Genomic DNA, 25009 nt, shown 5'->3' with positions numbered 1-25009 from the left:
ATGGTGGCAGGAGCTGGTGGGGCAGGAGGTGGCAGGAGCTGGTGGGGCAGGAGGTGGCAGGAGCTGGTGGGGCAGGAGGTGGCAGGAGCTGGTGGGACAGGAGGTGGCAGAAGCTGGTGGGGCAGGAGGTGGCAGGAGCTGTTGGGGGCAGGAGGTGATGGTAGGGACATGAGCTGGTGGTGGCAGGAGCTGGTGATGGTGGCAGGAGGAGCTATGGAGGACAGGAGCTGGTGAGGGCAGGAGGTGATGGTGGCAGGAAGAGCTGGTGGTGGCAGGAGGTGGAGGGAGCTGCTGGTGGCAGGAGGAGCTTTTGGCAGGAGCTGGTGATGGTGGCAGAATGAGCTGGTGATGGTGGCAGGAGCTGGAGATGGTGGCAGGAGGAGCTGGTGATGGTGGCAGGAGGAGCTTGTGGCAGGTGATGGTGGCAGGAGCTGGTGGGGCAGGAGGTGGCAGGAGCTGGTGGGGCAGGAGGTGGCAGGAGCTGGTGGGACAGGAGGTGGCAGGAGCTGGTGGGGCAGGAGGTGGCAGGAGCTGGTGGGGGCAGGAGGTAATGGTGGCAGGAGGTGGCAAGAGCTGGTGGTGGCAGGAGGATCTGGTAGGGACATGAGCTGGTGGTGGCAGGAGCTGGTGATGGTGGCAGGAGGAGCTATGGAGGACAGGAGCTGGTGAGGGCAGGAGGTGATAGTGGCAGGAGGAGCTTCTGGCCGGAGCTGGTGATGGTGGCAGAATGAGCTGGTGATGGTGGCAGGAGCTGGAGATGGTGATGGTGGCAGGAGCTGGTGGGGCAGGAGGTGAAGGTGGCAAGAGCTGGTGGTGGCAGAAGGAGCTGGTAGGGACATGAGCTGGTGGTGACAGAAGGAGCTGGTGATGATGGCAGGAGGAGTTTTGGAGGACAGGAGCTGGTGAGGGCAGGAGGTGATGGTGGCAGGAGCTGGTGGTGGCAGGAGGAGCTTCTGGCCGGAGCTGGTGATGGTGTCAGTAGGTGACGGTGGTGGCAGAAGGAGCTGGAGATGGTGATGTTGGCAGGAGCTGGTGGGGCAGGAGGTGGCAGGAGCTGGTGGGGGCAGGAGGTGATGGTGGCAGAAGGTGGCAAGAGCTGGTGGTGGCAGAAGAAGCTGGCTGAGGCAAGGTTAATGACCACTACTGTGTATTATAAAAAAAAACAGGTAAAATATGGTTTTGAGTTATTTTAAATGAGCCATGCTTGCCATCTGACTTGCATTGGTGCTGCCCTCTGTTCATGTGTTCCCAAAGTGGCACCCTCACTGTGAAAGTGCATAAAATTGGAGTATGAACTGTATGCGAATTAACCACTTAAGCCCCGGACCATTATGCAGGTTAAGGACCTTGCCCCTTTTTGCAATTCGGCACTGCGTCGCTTTAACTGACATTTTGTACGGCCCCCGAATGATGTTACAAAAATCCAAATGGCCCTTGGCAGAAAAAAGGTTCCCCACCCCTGGCTTAGATGAACAGAGCATTTCAGCACCCCGCTGTGGCTCTGCAAAGTTCCCCCAGGTGTCCAATGGGTGGACCAATCCAGGACATGGCAAGCCTCACATAGAGAGCTGCTGGACTGCATGTTGGGCACCAGGGATTTAGATTCCTTAAATCTGACTATTTCAAAATGGCCTTTAGGCTGGATTAAAATCTGCTGAATATTATGATCGTTACATTCTGGTTTGAAATATGTATAACAAATATGAAAGGTCAGTGAGAATATCTACACACAAATCCATTTTCTTGTCCAAGCCACTACGATCGAGCCAATCTTGCTTGCCGATCACGGACCAGCCCATATGGACATTTAAACATAGTGGCTGCAAGGACCTGGTCTTGGAGGCTTAATGGTACACTGTTAAAGGACGCTATTACTATAAATGGGGCACTCCAGGGCCTAGAAGAATATTTCAGTCAGAATGATCAACCTAATACGTCCCCGACAGTACTGTGGGAGGCGCACAATTTTTTTATAAGAGGAATATTTCTTAAACATGGAGCGAGGATGAAGAAACTGAGAAAATTATCTTGCTACTTTTTAGAATTCGAAAACTTGAGGCAATACATAAAAAAACACTTGCTTTACCAGACACAGACAGAATTACTCACCTTACGTAAGCAGTATAATCAAATTGTAAATGTAGAAGTGAGAGAAAAATTGTGCCGATAAAAGCAGACCATTATGAGTACGGAAATAAACCTGGGGTTCTCCTAGCTAGGGCTCTAAAAGGGTCACAAATTAAACCGCATATCACTTAAATTAAGTCTAAATCCGGCACTAAGTTGTCAGGCTCAGAGTCAATAGCCCAGGAACTGATTTTTTTTACCACAAGCTTTATAATCTCCATAATACTCAAAATCAGCAATGTACATCTCGGGCAGACTTGATATCTGCTTTTTTGTCATCCGCAGGTATGCCTTCCCTCTCGTCAGAGGTAATTGAGGGAATGGATGTTCCCATAACAAAGAAAGAATTGGTCACAGCGATAGATTCTTCTAAATTAGAGAAGGCCCCGGGCCCAGACGGGCTAAATCTTTATTTCAAAACCTTTCAGGATGTTCTCTCTCCCTATTTTTTACGTGCCTACAATTCTATTTCAGATAACTGTAAGTTAACAGACGATGCCTTGAGGGCTCATTATATGGTCATCCCTAAGCAGGACCAAGACCACAATGTGGGAATTATTGGCCCATAGCACTCTTAAATGCCAATTTAAAAATATTTTCTAAAGTCATAGGCCCAGATTCAAGAAGCTATTGCGCCCGCGCAACCATAGGTTGCGCGGCGCAATAGCTGTTTTGCTCCCGCATAGCGAATGCCCCTGATTCAGGAACATCGCTACGCGGACTGCAGCCTAGGATATGACAGACATAAGCCTCCTTATGCCTTCATATCTCAGGCTGCATTCTTGCGTTGGCCGCTAGGGGGCGCGGCCATTGTGATCGGCGTATAGTATGCAAATTGCATACTACCACCGATTCACAAAAGTTGCGCGGGCCCTGCGCACGCAAGGTACGGAGTTTCCGTACAGCGACTTTAGCGTAAGGCTGCTCCTACTCATAGTAGGAGCAGCCAATGCTAAAGTATAGCCGCCCTTCCAGCTCGTGAAATTTAAATTTCACGTCGTTTACGTAAGTGATTCGTGAATGGTGCTGGACGCCATTCACGTTCACTTAGAAGCAAATGACGTCCTTGCGACGTCATTTGCCGCAATGCACGTCGGGAAAGTTTCCCGACGGAGCATGCGCTGTTCGCTCGGCGCGGGAGCGAGCCTAATTTAAATGATTCCCGCCCCCGGCGGGATCATTTACATTAGGCGCCCTTACGCAGGGCTAATTAGCATAGCGCCCGCGCAATTTACGTAGCTACTGCTCCGTGAATCGCGGGCAAATCGAAATATTTGCGTGGGCGCAGAGAAAAATCTTTGCTCTTTGCCCAAGCAAATATTGCGCGGATCTACCTGAATCTGGGCCACAGCAAATAGGCTATTGCCATATATTCCCCATCTTGTCCACACAGATCAGGCAGGTTTTATCCCTCAGAGAGAGGCCAGGGATAATACTATAAGGGCAATAGATCTGATCCACTCTGCCCAATCAGAGGCCCGACCCTTTTTACTTTTATTAACAGATGCTGAAAAGGCCTTTGATCGGGTAGATTGGCAGTTCTTACGATCCACCCTTAGACATATAGGCCTGGGGTTACGAATGCAGACCTGGATCCATGCATTATACACTGGCCCTACAGCCGCTGTGTTGGTGAACGGGACCCGATTAGAGTATTTTACTTTGTCCAACGGGACGAGACAGGGCTGCCCTCTTTCCCCATTAATTTTTGTGTTAACCCTAGAACTTTTTCTGTGTAAAGTTAGATCAGAACCCCCGATTAGTGGAATACAGGTATTAAGCATGGAGCATAAAATCGTAGCGTTTGCAGATGATCTTTTATTTTTTCTCACTGACCCAGAGGTCTTGCTACCACGTTTATTTCAATGTTTCGCTCAGTATAAGGACGTCTCTAATTTTTCTATAAATGATTCTAAAAGTGAGGCGATGAGTATCCTTCTTCCTGCAGAGTACATCAAAAAGCTACAAGGTCTTTTTCGGTTATAATGGATCCAGTCTTTTGAAATATCTGGGGGTTAAATTAACACCGGATACAGGTTCACTATACGAGATTAATTTCTATCCTTTACCAACTAAAATACGATCACATCTCCAACTTTGGCAAACTCTTACCCTCACGTGGTTCGGGAGGTGTAATGCATTTAAGACAGTGCTCCTACAGATTCTATATCTAATGCAAGCGCTTCCTATTAAACTATCCCAAGCATTTTTTCCTTCGTGTCCGACACTGTTGCTTAAATTTCTGGAATTTTTTGGAATAATAAAGTCGCAAACTCTGTTACTCATTGTTAGTTCTGCCTAAATCCCAGGGGGGCATCGGTTTACCCGACTTGATCTCATACTATCGGGCCCTACATTTGTCTAGAATAGTGTCATGGTGTACTTCCTCGCAGACCAAACCCTGGGTACAAGTAGAACAACAAGCCTCGCTTTGTCTGTGCTTCCTTGGGTCACTCATAAATACTGTCAGAGTTTAAAGAAGCATCCTACAATTAAGGCTACTATTACAGTTCTTACTCAAACATTGTTAATAAAGGGCCTCTCTTCTAATCCATCCCCATTAACACCAGTGATCCAGAATCCAGATTTCACGCCAGGGCTTGACAACAAACAGCTCCGGGGTTTGGTAGGACAGGGCATAACTAGTTACATGCATTTTGCTACACCTCAGGGATGGAAGTCTACACAAGAACTATCTATTCTCTCACTGCCCCCCTTGAGTCCCTGGTCAGCATTTCATTTGGCACATTATTTAAAGTCTATACCGGACGGAATTGTATGTAAGGCCATTGACACCCTTCGAGCCCCTATGTGCGGAGGGAAAATATGTACCACATCTGCTGTCATTTTTGTATAAACTGATTATTTAGCCTCTAGAAGGCCACGTCCCCTTTGAACATACGACACTGGAAGGAGGACCTCCAAATCTCTTTCACAAGCATGCAAATTAAAAGGATTATATCATTGACACATAAATCTTCAATAGCAAGTCGCTTTAAGAACAGGACTACAAGTTGCTAGTCAGGCGGTCTAGGGTCCCGGCCCTACTTAATAAACTCTATCCGCAAATTTCCAGCCTATGTTGACATTGTAAGAAAGCGCCAGGGACAATACATATATTTTTGTTGTACTGTCAAATATTATATCCCCAATATTGTATACCATTGTCAGGTTTCAGTAGTAATGAGCCATTACTGTAGAACATCAACATGGGATTCCCTGCAGTCTAATCCCCAACCTGTTTCTTCACCAGGGCCCCTAATGGACTTGCAGCAAGCTGGAACCAGGTTGCGGCCCCAAGGTACGCCCAGCTGACAATACGGATACAACTCGCCTATTCGTAGTACAGATGGCAGGAGACTGAAGAGGATCCAGGAAATGAGATGAGGTCAGGAAGGGCAGCAGACAAGTACATATGGAAGACCAAGCTGGGGACAGTACATGGGAAGTATTCAGACACTGAATGCACAAAACACTAGGCAAACAGGAGTTCTGAGAAACAGGCAGTTGCTCGGGCAACCTGGGCTGCACTGAGTATGTCTACATCTAGGGAAGTAGACTGGGAGACGACCAAGGAAGTGATAGAAGGGAAAATTATATAAATCCATAGTAGAGCATGCGACGCCCACCTGTGAATAGTGAAGCCAGCAGCACATGTGGATGGAATCACAGATCTAGCAGAACCACTGCAGCAAGGAGGTAAGATGTTCACAAATGTTGCAGGCTGCACTGTGACCCAGAAACATCACAGAGCCACTCATGGCTCTGGAAGGATCCTGACAATAATGTCAAGCTTCACACAGATGCCTGATTAGCAGCTGACTCAGCCTCTCAGCATGCCACTGAGAGCCTGAGCCAACCGCTTTTGCCCCAGCCCTGTGCTCCACTGAGTGCTGGAGGGGCAGAGCAGAGAGAGGTGACTTACAGTCAACGCTCTTTACCCAGAGTGGTTCTCAGGCTTAAAGACAGTATCCATAGAGTTGAGTGTAGGTGTTTGTTTTTTTTTTGCATTCTCATACTTCTCCTTCAGGCTTTCTATTACATACTCCTGAATTTGTAGGATATGTAGTTACTTTGAAATATTTAACTGTACACATTTACATACTTCTGAATGCTGTATTCTGTACAGTGTACAGTACATTCCATACAATTAGGCAATGTGCATTAGAAGCTTTATTGTCCTGACTGCTGCACTTTGCAATCTGTGCTGCACATAACATATTCCTTACCAAAGTGTTCAATGTCACTTGCTGGTTGCTTAGGAGTCCCCAAACATGTTATCATCACCCTATAAAGTCAATAAAAATTGTATGTCATCTGATGTTTATGGATACCTTACACATACAGGTGAAACTCGAAAGGAATACGACATTTGAAGCTCATGTCCAGGATCCGTCTGTTTGTGGTGGCTCTTGATGCACTGACTCCAGTCTCAGTCCATTCCTTGTGAAAGTCCCCAACACTATTGAATGGCCTTTTTCTGACAATCCTCTCCAGGCTGCGGTCATTCTTACTGCTTGTGCACCTTTTTCTTCCACACTTTTCCCTTCCACATAACTTTGTATTAATGTGCTTTGATACAGCACTTTGGGAAAATCCAACTTCTTTGCAATTACTTTTTGAGGCTTTCCCTCATTATGGAGGGTGTCGATGATGTCTTTCTGCACAACTGTCAGGTCAGCAGTCTTTCCCATGATTGTGATTCCTACTGAACCAAACTGAGAGACCATTTAAAGGCTCAGGAACCCTTTGCAGGTGTTATGGCTTAATTAGCTGATTAGAGTGGGTCACTTTGAGCCTAGAATATTGCACCTTTTCACAATATTCAAATTTTCTGAGATTGTGGATTTGGGGTTTACATGAGCTGTAAGCTAGGCATGTGCAAAAGGGAAAATTTTGTTTTGTTTTGTTTTGTTTCGTTTTATTTCGTTATTTAATTATTTTCGTTAAGTTAGGTTCGTTACATGTGTTAAATTCGTTTTCGGAATTCCTTCGTTTTCGAACGAATTTCGAAAAATCCGGTCGAATTCGAAAATATTTTGACCGGATTCAAAAACAAATAGTCTCTTTTCGAATATAATTTGTTTTCAAATTCGATTCGATTTTTTTTCGAATTCCGATCGAATTTCGTCCGCGGGTTTTCGATTCGGAATCGAAAACGTTCGTTCGGATTCGGTAAATTCATTAATATTGCAATTCGGGAATTCGTATGCATCCGAATGTCCGAATAATGAAAAATGTGTCCGAAAATGTGTACGAAATGCACATCATCACAATTATGAAAAATCACGGCTTGAACTATCTTGCTTTACATGTAATGCGTCTATCTCATATATTAGTTTCACATTTTAAGTTGCATTCGTGAAATAAATGAACTTTTGCACAATATTCAAATTTTTCAAGTTTCACCTGCATGTGGGAATTTAAATAGCTGCCTTGATCACTTCTGCTTTGTAACCCTTACCATATCAGGATTCAGCAATGACTGAGGGATCTAAGTAGTATACCAATTTGTGGTTTTCTTTGTTTATGGTATCCTAGAATGTGCTGAGATGTTTTGTACTTATCAAAGTCTGTTAGCAGATAAATAATCTGTCACTTTTACTTACCTGTGGAGTGTGTATTAGGAGATGGAGAATCAGACATAGTGAGGATTTCTGAAAGAAATGTATGATGAAAATAATAAATATGACTTGCTTAAATAGCCACTTTATTTTGGACTGTATGTTATACTTTTCTTTAAAGTGATTGTAGTCAGAAGATTTTTTAACTTCATGCATCCCAAAAATTGAACTTCCGCTTTAAGGGAAGGTGACCCCCTGACATGCAACATTTGGCATGTAATTTATTTGGGGGGGGGGTTCCAGCTCCCACTTCCTCCTGGGGCACCGCGGCGCTGGAAGGAAGTTCACCTCTCCCCCCTCCCTCTCATCAATCATCTGGGACACATCACAGGTCCCAGATGATTGCCCAGCCAATCACGACGCGCAATGCGGTTTGCGAATGCTCAGTGCGTGCCCGGCTGTAAAGCCACGGCCGGGGCACCCACAGTCACGATGCCGGTGCTGCAGAGAGGAGGGGGAGACGAGCGGGGCTTTGTACGCCTGCATCTCTGGAACCTGAGACAGGTGACTTTTTGTAGCTGCTGACTTTTATATTGGTGGAACTCTGCTTTAAGATAAAAAGCCTTCTGTGTGCAGCAGCCGCCCCAGCACCCCCTTATACTTACCTGAGCCCCCTTTTTATCCAGCATTGTCCAGGACTGCCTCAACCATCCAGGATTCCCCTCCTGACTGGCTGAGGCACAGCAACAGCACCATTGGCTCCAACTGCTGTCAACCAAAGTCAGTTAGCCAATCAGGAGAGAGGGGGCGGGGCCAAATCAGAGCTCTGTGTCTGAATAGACACACGGAGCTGTGACTCGGCTCGGTTACCCCAAAGCAAGCTGCTTGCTTTTGGGGCACTCGACACGAGGGAGGGGGGCTGAAGAGGTACCCGAGAAGAGGAGGATCCAGGCTGCTCTGTGCAAAATAATTTCACAAGGCAGGTAAGTACACTCACTACTATGAAAAAGGATAAGGACACAAAAGGATGGGGGAAAGTGCTGCTCACCCCTAAATAGATAATGAAAAAGGACAGGTTCCCCAGTGGGGTTTTTAGGCAGCAAAAATTGTTATTTAGTGTAGAAAATTACAAAGGCGTACCAATAGTTTGTAAAAAAGTAGAAAGAATATTTTAATAAGTAGAAAAAATTTGATTGTAAAACAATGAGCTCTGGTACAGTTTAACATTGAGAACACATACATATGACGATATAGCATCAAAATTACATGACATTGATCAACATGATTGGCTGATCTTCAAGTCAAATTGTTCCTGACGCGTTTCGACCCCTACATATGGGTCTTCTTCGGAGGAAAAGATATATGATGCAAACTATAACAGAAAATAAATATATAGTAATGGGATACATAATGCATAGTACAGTCTGAATAGACATATATTTTAAATTTTAAAGTGTATAGTTACCAACTCACAGATTGTGTTTCTCAGTTCTATTTGGACCAGAGTATGATTAGAATCCTGAGGATCCCTGATAGCTTGTCTCCATACGGGTGGTTTGTGCCCCCACAAGAGTCCTCAGAAATGCCCCTCATAGGTGGCCTACAGGAACCCACAGTGTGAATGGGAAGGATTCCAGGTCCAGCCAGGGAGCGTGGGCCGGGCAGGTGGACAGGGGGCCCAGCAAAGCAGTTGCCTGAGTGGTGCCTATTTAGGAATTCAAATATAGAATGGTATAAATACCAAGTTTAAATATAATTTTGAAATGTAGAAGTAATAAATTATATAGATAGGTGGCGCTAGACTTGCACATACAACCCATTATGATAGTATGTATGTAAAGACATGTATCTAAAATGGAACTACCATATGAGATTTAATTATATAGGTGCATAAGAAAAATTCTATAGTATAAGGAAATTCGGAGTATAAGGGGTGGTGAAACGTAATTATAGTTTATGATGTAAAATACAATGTAAGTTAGAGTACCAAAAGTATGTTGGTATAATGTGTAGTAATAAAAATTATTATTGGGTGAGAATAAATTAGTTGCGAGTGTGTGATGTGTATGTGTGGATGAAGGTATGAGAAAAAAAAAAAAAACGTGATAGAAAGTAATAAGTAAGATAAAAATGGGTAAATAAGTGAATAAGATAAAGATGTGTAAGAATGATAAAAGATGATAGAAAACTATGGGTTGGAAAGTGATTGGGTCACCCAATCACTTTCCAACCCATAGTTTTCTATCATCTTTTATCATTCTTACACATCTTTATCTTATTCACTTATTTACCCATTTTTATCTTACTTATTACTTTCTATCACGTTTTTTTTTTTTTTTTCTCATACCTTCATCCACACATACACATCACACACTCGCAACTAATTTATTCTCACCCAATAATAATTTTTATTACTACACATTATACCAACATACTTTTGGTACTCTAACTTACATTGTATTTTACATCATAAACTATAATTACGTTTCACCACCCCTTATACTCCGAATTTCCTTATACTATAGAATTTTTCTTATGCACCTATATAATTAAATCTCATATGGTAGTTCCATTTTAGATACATGTCTTTACATACATACTATCATAATGGGTTGTATGTGCAAGTCTAGCGCCACCTATCTATATAGTTTATTACTTCTACATTTCAAAATTATATTTAAACTTGGTATTTATACCATTCTATATTTGAATTCCTAAATAGGCACTACTCAGGCAACTGCTTTGCTGGGCCCCCTGTCCACCTGCCCGGCCCACGCTCCCTGGCTGGACCTGGAATCCTTCCCATTCATACTGTGGGTTCCTGTAGGCCACCTATGAGGGGCATTTCTGAGGACTCTTGTGGGGGCACAAACCACCCGTATGGAGACAAGCTATCAGAGATCCTCAGGATTCTAATCCTACTCTGGTCCAAATAGAACTGAGAAACACAATCTGTGAGTTGGTAACTATACACTTTAAAATTTAAAATATATGTCTATTCAGACTGTACTATGCATTATGTATCCCATTACTATATATTTATTTTCTGTTATAGTTTGCATCATATATCTTTTCCTCCGAAGAAGACCCATATGTAGGGGTCGAAACGCGTCAGGAACAATTTGACTTGAAGATCAGCCAATCATGTTGATCAATGTCATGTAATTTTGATGCTATATCGTCATATGTATGTGTTCTCAATGTTAAACTGTACCAGAGCTCATTGTTTTACAATCAACAATTTTTTCTACTTATTAAAATATTCTTTCTACTTTTTTACAAACTATTGGTACGCCTTTGTAATTTTCTACACCAAATAACAATTTTTGCTGCCTAAAAACCCCACTGGGGAACCTGTCCTTTTTCAGTACACTCACTACTTTACTTTGTAGCAAAGTTTCATTTTTTTCAGTGTTGTCTCATGAAAAGATATAATAAAATATTTGCAAAAATGTGAGGGGTGTACTCACTTTTGTGAGATACTGTACATATAGCCAGTACCTCGGAACTGATCTATTTTTATATATATATATATATATATATATATATATATATATATATATATATATATATACCATACTTTGTAGACTAACTTTTACAGACTAAATACACTGCTTTGGGTTATTTTTTACCAAAGACATGTAGCAGAATACATTTTTGCATACATTTATGAAGAAATTTGAATTTATTTGATATGTTTTATAAAAGAAAGTAGAAAATGTTGTTTGTTTTTAATCTTTTTTGTTTACAAAATAAATTATATTAAAAAAAAAACAGTGGTGATCAAATGCCACCAAAAGAAAGTTATTTTTCCGTTAAAAAAAATATAAATTTCAGATGGGTACATTGTTGCATGACCAAGCACTTCCCAATTAAAGTAGCATAGTGCTGAGTAGAAAAAAATGTCCTGGTCATGAAGAGGGTAAAACCTTCCTATGGACAAGTGGTTAAACTTTCAGTACATAAAAAAGAATGCTGTTGCTAATGGAACTATCATTCATACCCCACTTCAGTCTCCTGGGACTCCACAGCAATAGGAATAGAAAATAACTTTGCAGAGCAGCTAATACTTCTGTCACAAAGTGAATAGAGTGCACTGGATTCTACCCTGACTACAACTGCATTTACCATAGAGGAGAGTCTAGAGCACAAGTGTCAAACACAAGGCCCACGGGCTGAATCCGGTCCACCATGCCCTCGCAACCAGGGCATTTTTTCAGCCCCAAACTCTGCACTCTGTGCCTAGGGCACTGGTATGGTTTGTGGTCGAGTTCCTGCACTTATGCTCTGAGAAAAAAAGCCACAGACACTGTACACATATATTCTTACAGAAACAATAGGCCTTTGACGTAAGACATTCATGCTGATGCGGCCCACAATGAAATTGAGTTTGACACCCCTGGTCTAGGAGTTGGGTGGTATTCATGAAGGGGTTCAACTCAGCTGAATCTTGCACCCAGGTCTCTTCCCCAGATACTAGCAGATGCAGGGAGATGCAATAGGACCCCTGGTGACTAGTGAGAAAACGAATGCCCGGTACACACGATCCGATCATCGAACGAATGATCATCTGTTTTTTTTGTATGCTAATCTCACGTCAAATCTGATGAGTTTACTAAAGTCACGAAAATTCTCGTACGACAGAATAAACAATCGGAAGTGATGTCATGTGTTGTACTGCATTTGTATTGCATTTTCGAACGACAGCTGTACTGATTAAACAAAAATCGTACCATCTGGCATCGTACAAAAAAATATTCTGTGCATGTCCGATAGAATAATATTTGATGAACTGTCCTGATTGGCTCTCGAAAGCTCTGTACTAATGATCCGATTATCGTACGATTGTTTCAAAAGCGGCATTTTTTGTGCGATTTTCGGATCGTGTGTACGGGGCATAAGGAAGCTGCTGAGAGCACCAAAAAGATGTTCAGAAGTGTTTGGCTGCAAGGGGTTGAAGGAGTAGATTTCAGCAAACAGAGGGTATCAGCAGTAGCTGTGGCCAGCTAGGCTCCAAGCAGCAGAGTATGGAGAACGGAGCAAACCCAGAATAACTGTAGGGATAGCTGTTCCCAGCTGCAAGGGTTTAAAGGACCTGAGTTTGGCAAACAGAGGAATAGAGCTGGCGACCATAAGTGATAGGTAGATCGTACCAGGAACAATGCCTGTGATCAGGAGCAACAGGTGGAGCATATCAGAATCAATGCCTGCAGCCAGGAACGACAAGCATTGATACCCGCATTGGTCCTGATAACAAGGACCTTAGACTGCCAGAGTGTAGGGGAGAAGAGGCTGCAGGAACGGTCTAATAGGGCCAGATTCAGAAAGAGATACGACGGTGTATCTCCTGATACGCCGTTGTATCTCTGAGTTCTGCCGGTCGTATCTATGCGACTGATTCAGAGAATCAATTACGCATAGATATTCCTAAGATCCGCCAGGTGTAAGTGTCTTACACCGTCGGATCTTAGGCTGCAATTCCAGGCCGGCCGCTAGGTGGCGTTTCGTTTTTTTTACGCGACGAATATGCAAATGAAGAGTTACTCCGATTCAAAAACGAACGCCCGCCCGGCGCTTTTTTTTACGTCGTTTGCGTTCGGCTTTTTCCGGCGTATAGTTACCCCTGGGTCTATGAGACGCAGCCAATGTTAAGTATGGCCATCGTTCCCGCGCTGAGTTTTGAAATTTTTACGTCGTTTGCGTAAGTCGTTCGCGAATACGGATGGACGTAATTTACGTTCACGACGAAAGCAATGACGTCCTTGCGACGTCATTTAGAGAAATGCACACTGGGAGATTTTACGGACGGCGCATGCGCCGTTCAAGTAAAACATCAAAAACGCGGGGTCAAGGGAAATTTAAATAAAACACGCCCCCCTACATCCCCATTTGAATTACGCGGCCTTACGCCGCAACACATACGCCACGCCGCTCTAACTAAGGGCGCGAGTTCTTTGTGAATAAAGAACTTGCGCCCAAAGTTAGAGCGGCGTAGCGTATCGGAGATAAGTTACATGGGCCGGACAGATACGCCAATGTATCTGAATCCGGCCCATAGTGCGTAGGAGACTCTCAGTCCCCTAGGCATAAATGAGCAGGCAAAACGTACAGTGCCAGCACAGCCCCACTGCAAAGAAGATCTCAACTTTAGGAAAATAATCTATGAAAACAAAAAAAAAATGAATGTGCTAGATTAGGTGTGTGGGGCCTCACAGAGGCAAGAATGGTCATAAAAGCTAAAAGTAGTTATTTAAACCCAAAATAACACAAAATACTTTATCAGCGTACGCTATTACGCTGTATAACAGGATTATGCATTTCATGTACAGTATATAAGAAACCAGCTTTTTAGAAAGGAAAGCAAATATAACACTATGCAATCGATGTTTCATTATGATTTGTCAGATTGTTGTAGAGGGATGGCATGTTATTAGAAATACATTCTAATTCAACTATTAACAAGATTATTTTTCTTGTTCCAATGTTTCTGATTTTAAATAGTAGAAATTAAAGTGAAAATATACTATAAACTATATGTGAATAACAGAGTAGATGTCATGATGCTGTCTGTCTAGTAGAGTGTTTCTCTCCCCTCTGATTTTGTAAACCGTTAGATGCCTATAAAGACAAATCATCTTTGATACTTACGTTTAGTTATGAGTTGTTTCTCTGCTTCATCAGTTAATCACATCCACTTCCTTTTGTTCTGTCATTATATATATCTTTGGCTTACCCAGGGACCTCCTTCTCACTGCAACAAACTGAATTAAAAAGTGAAAGTACATCTAAAGCCAAAACTTTTTTCAGGAGCCTTGTGAGTACCGACAACCAAGGAGCCAAAGACAGTTAACCCCCTCTTGTGCTTTAAGTCAGCTGAGGGTTCACACAAAGAGAACACTGGCTAGTGTTCTTAGAACTTTGTCCAGGACCAGGACTGTCCACTACTTTACTAAGGGACATTGCTAAGTTCTGCAATCAGTGTGCTGCTGCTATGAAGAAGTCTGTATCTGCCTTCTTAACCACTTAAGCCCCGGACCATTTTGTTGCTAAATGCCCAGGCCAGGTTTTGCGATTCGGCACTGCGTCGCTTTAACAGACAATTGCGCGGTCGTGCGACGTGGCTCCCAAACAAAATTGGCGTCCTTTTTTCCCCACAAATAGAGCTTTCTTTTGGTGGTATTTGATCACCTCTGCGGTTTTTATTTTTTGCGCTATAAAAAAAAATAGAGCAACAATTTTGAAAAAAATGCAATATTTTTTACTTTTTCCTGTAATAAATATCCCCCAAAAACATATATAACATTTTTTTCCCTCAGTTTAGGCCGATACGTATTCTTCTACCTATTTTTGGTAAAAAAAAAATCGCAATAAGTGTTTATCGATTGGTTTGTGCAAATTTTATAGCGTTTACAAAATAGGGGATAGTTTTTTGGCATTTTTATAATTTTTTTTTTTTTTACTACTATTGGCGGCGATCAGCGATTTTTTTAGTGACTGCGACATTATGGCAGACACTCCGGACAATTTTGACACATTTTTGGGACCATTGTCATTTTCACAGCAAAAAATGCATTTAAATTGCATTGTTTATTGTAAAAATGACAGTTGCAGTTTGGGAGTTAACCACAGGGGGCGCTGTAGGAGTTAGGGTTCACCTAGTGTGTGTTTACAACTGTAGGGGGGTGTGGCTGTAGGACTGATGTCATCGATCTAGTCTCCCTATAAAAGGGATCACTCGATCGATGCAGCCGCCACAGTGAAGCACGGGGAAGCCGTGTTTACATACGGCTCTCCCCGTTCTTCAGCTCCGGGGAGCGATTTCGACGGGGCGGCTATCAACAAATAGCTGTGCCGTCGTCCCGTCCCACAGGAATCCGTCCGCCGCACGCAGCGGAGGGGGTCCCGATCGGACCCCCGAACCGCTAGAAGGCGGGGACGTATATATACGCCCATCTGCCTGTACGTGCCATTCTGTGGGCGTAAATAGGCGTGCGGCGGGCGTTAAATGGTTAAAGTGGTTGTAAACCCTCTGTGGTAAGTTACACCTACAGGTAAGCCTAGATTAAGGCTTACCTGTAGGTGTTTGCAATATCTCCTAAACCCACATGGTTTAGGAGATTTTTTCCAAAAGGAATACACCGTGGTCTACGGCGCTGCGCAACGTAGACAACAGCACAGGCGCAATGAGAATGACGGTTTTCTCAATGGCTAATGCCGGCTTTGCCATCTCCTGCGCGCATGCGCGAAGTGATGTCTTTGCCGCTCCGGCCAATCACAGCGTAGCCTTCAGGAGAAATGTCTGCGGCCGGAGGGGGAGACAAGGACGGCTTCGGGGGCTTCGATCTAAGGTTAGTAATTCATAATGAGCTAATATGATAGTCATACTAGCTCATTATGCCTTTTTCTTGCAGGTTTTTATTTTTATTTTTTTTAATTTTGGGGTTTACAACTGCTTTATAGGACTTCAGCCAAGTTTCACTAGAAAAGGAAGTTAGAGTGTGAATAGTTCAGTTTGGCATATACCACTACAATATATCCCTTCCCTATCCAAGTTCTCCAATAAAACAACAAAATAAAACCCCTAGACTGGTCATTGTAGACATTGAGCAGAAGTGTGTGTGTGTGCACTTGGCTGTGTGAATCTACCTTGCACTTGGCTGCTGAGCAAACGTGGCAAAATACAAACGGCTCCTGTGGGGGTAGTGCTACACTTACAATGGCAAGACTTGACATACAGCGAAGGATTACAGTCTTTACTGATACACTTTGGTATGGTATCTACATAGAGATGTCAAATTTCTGGAAGTTTTGGAAAAACTGAAAAAAATGGAGACACAAGAAAACTTACCCAAGCTCTACCACTATATTGGAAGGTGTATGAGTGGAGTTGGTGCACTGACCAAGTCGTTCACTGCAAATCCATAGTAGAAAAGATAAGCCGAGAACCCAGTAGCTTCTTCATTCAAAGGATTTTTATTTTAGTACAACAGCGGTCACAGGATCCAATACAATTACTAACACATTTCGGACAAAGCCTTCCTCACATTGGTAACATTAAAACCAAACTTATATAATAAAGAGGCTCCCATTGAAACGAGGAGGCGGTACAATGTTAATTGAGAATCATTAGGTTGATCAACATCACTTGTGGATAGACCACCTGAGGGAGAAAAGATAAAGTGGGAGAAAAGACATTCAGAAAAAAGAAAGAAGGTATTAACCCTATGCATACCAAATAAAACATTAAACATTTCTAAAAAAGGTTTGCAATAAATTCTGTTATTCATTCCCAATGGGGTCCTGGTATTAAGGGTACAAATCCATCAAACTTCTCTGAACTCTGAAGCAGGGCGTGATGTGTCTTTAAAGGGGTTGTAAAGGAATTTATTTTTTCCCTAATTAGCTTCCTTTACCTTAGTGCAGTCCTCCTTCACTTACCTCATCCTTCCATTTTGCTTTTAAATGTCCTTATTTCTTCTGAGAAATCCTCACTTCCTGTTCTTCTTTCTGTAACTACACACCGTAATGCAAGGCTTTCTCCCTGGTGTTGCAAGTCAGGACACTCTCTACTTTGCAGATAGAGCAAGGAGCTGTGTGATAGTGGGCATCCTGACACTCCTGCTCGCCCACTCCCCCCTCAAGAGGCTTTCTCCACACCAGGAAGAAAACCTTGCATTACGGTGTGTAGTTACAGACAGAAGAACAGTAAGTGAGCATATAAGGACATTTAAAAGCAAAATCGAAGGATGAGGTAAGTGAAGGAGGACTGCACTAAGGTAAAGGAAGCTATTTAGGGGGGACATTTTTTTCCTTTACAACCCCTTTAAACCTGTTCTAAGCCAAAAAAAAGAAAAACAATCAAGATTCCCTGCATGTACTGTTCTAAAGTGATAAGATACATTAGACATATTCTTAGCATTCAGGTTAAATTTGTCATTATAGTGTTTTCCGATATCCTGACTCTCAATGGATGATGGTACAACCTATGTACTGCATCCGAAAAGCACTGTACTCAATAATGTAAATCACGTATTTAGAGTTACAATTGATATCATTTTGGAGGGAATGTGCCTTTCCGGTAGAAAAAGATGTTACTGTTTTGCTTTTTTGTGTCTGCAACACTGTTTACACGTATTGGAACCTCACCGATACGATCCTCTGACACTCAACCATGTATTGGAAGTCTGTGAAGTGCAAGAGCAGAAGAGGCTAGGAGAGAGGAGGAATCCCAAAGTAGATGCCCTCCTGTTGAAAAATGACATCCCTGTTGGAGAATATTATAAAGTGTTTTGTCTGTATACAAAATAGGAAGACACTGTCTAACAATGCTCATGATTCCATTATATTGCATATAATAGGTGGCTACAAAATGAACCGCTCTACTGTGTGATGAGGATGTTTGGTTGTTTTACCATCTGCTGTTTACCGATAAGATTATCACGATCTCTCCTCTCTGCCAAACTCTTGGGATTTCCCGTTGGGAATGAATAACAGAATGGATGTGAACCTTTTTTTAAAATGATTGTTTTATTTGGTATCCTTATGGTTAATAACATGTCTTTTTTCTGAATGTCTTTTCTCCCACTTTTAGACTATCTACAAGTAATGTTAATCAATTTATTTAATCTTAATTAAGATCGTACCACCTCTTCTTTTCAATGCGGCCGCTTTACTATATAAGGTTGGTTTTAATGTTACCAATGTATGCTATGAGGAAGGCTTTGGCTGAAACACGTTAGAATTTTATTGGATCCTGTCACCGCTGTTGTGCTAAAATTAAAAATCCTTTAAATGAAGAAGCTACTGGTTTGCCAGTTTATTTTTTCTACTATGAAAAAATATGTTTTTTATGAAAAAATTAAAATTTTCAGTAAAGTAGCTTTACAATTCTTTTTTTTTTTTTTTGTTCAATACGTTTTTTAATGGAAAAACAATAGAAGTACATGCCAACAAAAAAACTGCAATAAAACATACATACATACATACATACATATATTCCGAAACCTCAGGTTACAGCAGATGACAGGATACAGCAGATGAATAGATTGTGGTATTATGCGGTCAAAAGATGATATTGTCTGTAGCTTACTATGCAGAATACATGTGTCCTGCTACATGTGGCCTGTTAGTTGCATCCATGACACAGGAAGTACAATCACAGGAAGAAAGGGTGGAACATTACATACAAAGGAAGTGTGTCATACATCAGGGAAAAGACATGGAAAAAAACAAGTGCATTACCACATGGCAGCATGTGAACTAAATATAAACATCCATAGAAAAATGGTTCAGGGAAACAATCTATAACAATCTATATAAATTCTATGCCCCATTGGGATGACACACTCCAAGTCTGGCATGGTAAATGTCACTGTATACATCAAAACGGTAGTTATGCAACTGCAAATAACAGTGCAATTTGCTTTGATGACCAGAAAGACATAAAAAGAACATGCATATAATGCAATAACAATAACTCTTAATTTAAGGCTTCAAGTTATGTCAACTAAAGTTCAAGACACTTTCTTCTTAAAGTCACGGGTAGGATCCAGCTGCGTAAGAAAACAAGTTCATTCTCCAAAGGGGAAGAGCAGAATAAGTTCCGTGATAGGTCTGATGAAAGTCTTTACAGTCCCTTGTCTTGAAACCTTTACCTCCACCTTGCGTACCTTACCGTCATCACTAGCAACCCTCTTTACAATAAGTCCCATGGGCCATTCGATTCTTTCAGCTTGCTGGTCCTTAAGCAGAACGAGATCTCCAACTTGTATGTTAGGGTTCAGGCGTTGCCATTTCCTGTGTCCTTGCAGAGTAGAAAGATACTCCATCTTCCAACGATTCCAGAAGCAGTTGGCGAGGTGTTGTACTCCTTTCCACTATTCATAGCACAGATTTCCTAATTTAAAGTTTCCAGGTGGAACAGGAACGGACCCAAGATTCTGGGTAAGAAGAGTAGCTGGGGTAAGGATAGTTGGGGTCTCTGGATCTTTGTCAGGTTCTAGAAGACTGAAGACATCAGCTGTGGTTTCTTCTGAAGGATCCAGCAGGAATTCAGGACCTGTTAACCAAGAAGAATTTGTAAAGCCTCTTGCAGACACTGGCCTGGTGGCATGATCTGCAGGGTAAAATTCCAATTCCATAATGCCATTGTTCAGGTTTTAGATGATTTCCTAATTCTCTCTACACGGTTGCTTACATAGACATAGAAACGTTTAGTCTGGTTGTATATGTAGCCCAGAACAACTTTGCTGTCTGTGTGGAATTTGATGTCATCCATCTGAATGTCTAGCTCATGCAGTATGAAGTCTGCTATTTCTACAGCTAGCACAGTCCCACAAAGTTCAAGCCAGGGAATCGTGTGTTCAGGTTTAGGTGCTAACTTGGCTTTCCCAAACAGAAACCCTATGTGGGCTTGATTAGAAGAGTCTCTTACCTTGAGGTAAGCGACAGCTGCTATGGCCTCAGTAGATGCATCTGAGAAGATGTGAAGTTCATTCCTCTGACTTGTAGCAAAGGAGGCAGAAGTGTAGCAGTGTGGTATACGGATTCCATCTAAGGCATGTAGAGATTGTTTCCAAGACTCCCACTTTGAAAGCTGGTCTATTGGTAGTGGAGCATCCCAATCTTTAATAGTTTCTGAGAGCTTTCTAAGTAAGGATTTACCTTGTATTTAAACCCTGTGGCACGATCGCCAGGTTGAAAGGCTTTCATAACAGCAACACTATTTGAGGCAATCTTGTGTAGTCTGAGGTTGGCCTCAGAACGCATACCTTGTGTACTTTGAAGCAGGTCTATGTCTTTTTCATCTGTTGGCAAAGATTTAAGTCCATCGTCCACATAGAAGTCCCTCTCAACGAAGTGTCGAGCATCCACACCATACTTCTTTTCTCCATCAAGGGCAGTCATTCGTAAACCGTATGTTGCAACAGTGGATGAGGCACTATTTCAGTATTCAATCATCTCATTGTCCATGTTGTTGTCATGGTGACACAGAAACCTTAGGAAGTTCCTATGGTTATCACGTACAATGAAGCAATGAAACATTTGTTCAATGTCAGCAGTTATGGTTATGGCAACTGGCTATCTTATAAACCTCATAAGTTCACCTACAAGGTTGTTGGTTAGGTTCGGACCAGTGAGAAGAACGTCGTTCAGGGATGCCCCTTGATGCTTGGCATTGGAGTCAAGTACTACCCTGATTTGCTTTGGCTTACGTGGCTAATACACTCCGAAGAAAGGTAGATACCAGCACTCATCGTGTCTTTTATATTGGTGTAGCTGGTGTGGCGTGATCATTGTCAAAGATCCTTTTTATAAAGGTGATGAAATGGTTCTTTATTTCAGGCCTGTTCTTTAGAGTTTGCTGAAATGGGTTGAATCTGGATAGAGCCTGTTCACGATTGGTTGGGAGTTTAACCCTTGTAGCACGAAGATGTAATAGTGCAACCCGGCTGTAATGCCCTGTACACACGATCGGTTCGTCTGATGAAAACAGACCGTTTTCATCGGACGAACCGACCATGTGTGGGCCCCATCGTTTTTTTTTCACATCGGTGAAAAAAAATATAACCTGTTTAAAAATTTTCTAATGGTTAAAAAACCGATAGAAAAAAAAACGATTGTGTGTGGGGAAATCCATTGGTCAAAAAAACACGCATGCTCAGAATCAAGTCGACGCATGCTCAGAAGCGTTGAACATAAATTTTCTCAGCACGTCGTAGTGTTTTACGTCACCGCGTTGGACACGATCGGATTTTTAACTGATGGTGTGTAGGCAAGACTGATGAAAGTCAGCTTCATCGGATATCTGATGAAAAAATCCATCGGTCCGTTTTCATCGGATGAACCGATCGTGTGTACGTGGCCATTAGACTCATCCTGGAAGAATTCTTTGTCCATTATTTTGATGAACTATCTGGGCCAGATTCATGTAGCACTTACACCGTTTTTTTGGGAGATGCGCGGCATAAGTGCAGATTTGCGCCGGCGGATCGCTGCGCCGTATCCAGAGAACCAGGTTACGCCTCCAAATAGACTTCATCGCCTCGGTGTAACATTTCCACGCCGGCGCGGCGTTGGCGCAGATTTACGCTGGTCGGATCTGGCGCGGCCATGGTTTTTGTGTTTTAAATATGCAAATGAGGTTGTTGGGCCGATTCATCAACTTAAGCTTGACCGGCGCAGGCTACTCCTGGTGCACGGAACTGAAAATTCCGGCGCCAAGTTACCCCTCATAAAAGCAGGGGTAACTTTGCACCAGACTTGCACAGGTCAGCTGGAGAGCAGCTAAAGCAGCAGCGTTACAGACGAGCTGAGCAACAACACTTGCTGGACAGCTGTGGTCCTTGCACTATTGCGTCGACGGGCACGTAGAAGGGCACGGGAGAGGATATTCCGCACGCGCATTGACGTCTTTGCCATGGGGGAATTGGAGGTGTATCGCACCTACAGATTCAGCCGTGAAGTCATCCTGGAATTAACCAGAATCCTGCAGGATGACATCACCAGCCCAACACACCGCATACATGCAGTGCAGCCACTGGTGAAGGTCCTGGCAACCCTGCATTTCCTGGTCACTGGATCTTTTCAAAGAACAAGTGGATTGTCGGCTGGGATGCCACAATCCACCATGAGCAGATGTGTGCACCAGGTTATCCCTGCAATCCTGAGACGCATGGCCAACCAAATCATAAAACCCACCCAGGAGGTCCAGCGGCTGAAGACAATGAGAGATTTCTACCAAATTGACAGATTCCCACGCACCGTGGGGGCCATTGATTGCACCCATGTGGCACTACAGCCCCCCCATGACATGGAGCACATATACTGCAATCGCAAGCATTGGCATTCAATAAATGTACAGGTGATTGCCGATGCCCAATGCCTCATATGGCACGTCCGTGCCAAACACCCCGGGTCCTGTCATGACAGCTTCATATACCGTCAAAGCGACATCCCTACAGAATTTGAACAGAACGTGTACAGGAACAGCTGGCTAGTTGGTGAGTGACATGGGTGTCAGGTATGACTGTCCCCCCCCATGATGCAGACATCACGAGGGGCACATGCATGACTAACATCCTCCTGTCTTTTCCCTTCCAGGTGACGCGGCATATGCACTGGGACCCCATATGATGACTCCATTCCGGAACCCCCAGACCCCAGGAGAGAGAAGATACAATGAAGCACACGCACGTACCCGTGGAGTGGTGGAACGCACATTTGGCCTCCTAAAGTCCCGTTTCCGGTGCCTGGATAAGTCTGGGGGTACCCTGTTGTATTCCCCAAACTTTGTGTGCCAGATCATCGGGGCATGTTGCATGCTTCACAACTTCGCCATGAGAAGAGGCCTGGAGATTGACATACGTGATGACCTGACCCCCGGTCCACATAATCCCCCCCTGCCAGAGGCTACCCCGTCTGCTGATGGAAGAGCAGTCAGGACACGCCTCGTGGAAGGCTTCTTTTCACGTTAAACACCCACATTAATCATGGCACAATGATAATGCACGCATGTACACCACTGTGGTCCCTAGCACATACACCCCACATCCACATTCAATTGGATTAGACCGAAGTACCCCCCATGGTACTAGGGAGCAGCAACGCCGCGCCAAGGCTCCAATTATGTTGCTGTACATTCATACACCTTTCACACGGGTCGTGGGGATCACTTCTCCCCAACGACTGAGGGTAACAAACCTTAATGGCAGGAGTGTCACCCCCCCCCACATTCACACACCATTCACACTGAAGCCTGCACTACCCCCCGTGTGCAGGAAAAAAAAAAGACTCATAACCTGAGTATACAATAAATAAAAAAGAATCATAACCTGAGTATACAATAAATAAAAAAGACTCATAACCTGAGTAAAAAATAAATAGTCCAAAAAATCAACGGCCCTGGCGTGGGCTCTTTCTTGTCCCTAGGGTTTTGGGGCGCTGTTGCCTGGTGCGAGCCGGGGCTGGTGGGGCAGGTGGAGCTAGGAGGGCTGGTGGTGGAACCTCCCCCAGTCTCTCCAAAGCTGCCTGCCTGCCCTCCATTGCCACAGCTAGCCGGTGGAGGTACCTATTGGTGGTAGCCTGCATCCGCAGCCGGCGGGTGGTAGTGCTTCGCTGCTGGAGCCGTGTCAGCCTCCCCTCCTCTCTGACAGCACCTGCCAGGCTCCGGACCTCAGCAACCAGCTGAGATGTGGTGTCCTGCAGGTCCCCCAGACAGGACAGAAGGGCTGCCCCGTTCCCCACAACGTCCTGCAGGCTCTCATTGATGTGCCGACTCTGCCCAGCCTGCTGCGTAACAGCCTCCTTCACTGCCACAGTGCAGGCAGCCTGGCTCTCGGCAGAGGACGCCAGGCTAGCTGCGACCCGTGTCAGATCCCCCGCTAGAGTCCCAATGTGGCAGGTCTGCCTGGTTTGGTCCCTTGCAAGATTTAACTCCAGCTGATCAGGGACTCCCCTCGTTTTTTTTAAAGCCTTCCTCGGGGCAGGAGCGGCTTGAGGCCGGGTGGAGGGGCTGGCCCTGGAGGGGCTGGGGTCCCGTGAGGGGCTGGCCCTGGAGGGGCTGAGGTCCCGTGAGGGGCTGGCCCTTTAGGGGCTGAGGTCCCGTGAGGGGCTGGCCCTGGAGGGGCTGAGGTCCCGTGAGGGGGAATCCCTGATAGGGATTGAGAGCCCTGAGGGGGAAACTCTCATGAGGGGGAGGCTTGGGAGGGGGAAGGAATGGGGGTCTCCACCAATAAATAAAAAGTCTCCTCCTCTACCACGACCTGCTCCTCCTCCACTTCCTCTATCACAGACGTAGGGGCAGTCTCCACCCTGGATGTGGTGGGTTGCCCTGCAGCCGATGATGGCCCAGCTCCATCCTGCACATCTGTGGAGGACACAAAACATTCAGATGTTGGTGGACCCACACACTTGACACTTCTTCCCTCCCCCCCACACACACTTACCTCTCCTCAAGGGCTGATCCCCAGAATCAAAGCCCTCCAGGCCCTCCACCAGCTCCCTAGCCAGGAACCTGGCCACAACAAGGTCCTCCGCTGTCAGGGTGATCCTTCTGGCTGGTCCTCCTCCTGTTCCACTGGCATGCTTTTTGTTGGCCACCAATTTTTCTTTTACTAAGCGACGCAAATCATTTATTTTCTTCCGGATGTGCTTTGGCTCCCTCTCCGCCACCCCCAAAGCATTCACCTGCGCTGTGATCTCCGCATAAATTCTGAGTTTGTCAGCCTTGCCAGTGTAGGCACTCTGTGGCCCATAGAGGCGGTCCCCATGTTGGGAGAGGCCCTCAATAATTACAGCCCTCTCCTCTGGGCTGAAAT

General features: G+C 44.2%; 1 protein-coding gene across 2 annotated transcripts in view; it reads right to left on the bottom strand.

Annotated features, from left to right (window-relative positions):
* The window catches only part of LOC120917508 (transmembrane protein 272-like), a 56304-nt gene extending 41650 nt beyond the window's left edge, over window positions 1–14654 (bottom strand). The window contains exons 1-3 of one of the 2 annotated variants that reach the window (XM_040328846.1): window positions 14340–14654; window positions 7737–7784; window positions 6357–6415 (exon numbers count right to left, since the gene is read on the bottom strand). In XM_040328846.1, the coding sequence (XP_040184780.1) occupies window positions 6357–6411 (55 nt within the window). In that variant the 5' untranslated portion in view covers window positions 6412–6415; window positions 7737–7784; window positions 14340–14654. The remainder of the gene's footprint in view (window positions 1–6356; window positions 6416–7736; window positions 7785–14339) is intronic. The other variant, XM_040328847.1, reaches the window with a different exon arrangement.
* Window positions 14655–25009: the final 10355 nt, after the last annotated feature.

The sequence above is a fragment of the Rana temporaria genome, chromosome 11 (assembly GCF_905171775.1).
Source record: "Rana temporaria chromosome 11, aRanTem1.1, whole genome shotgun sequence".
Classification (NCBI taxonomy): domain Eukaryota; kingdom Metazoa; phylum Chordata; class Amphibia; order Anura; family Ranidae; genus Rana; species Rana temporaria.
The sequence above is the reverse complement of the archived record's forward strand: the minus strand, read 5'-3'. Positions and strand labels throughout refer to the sequence as shown.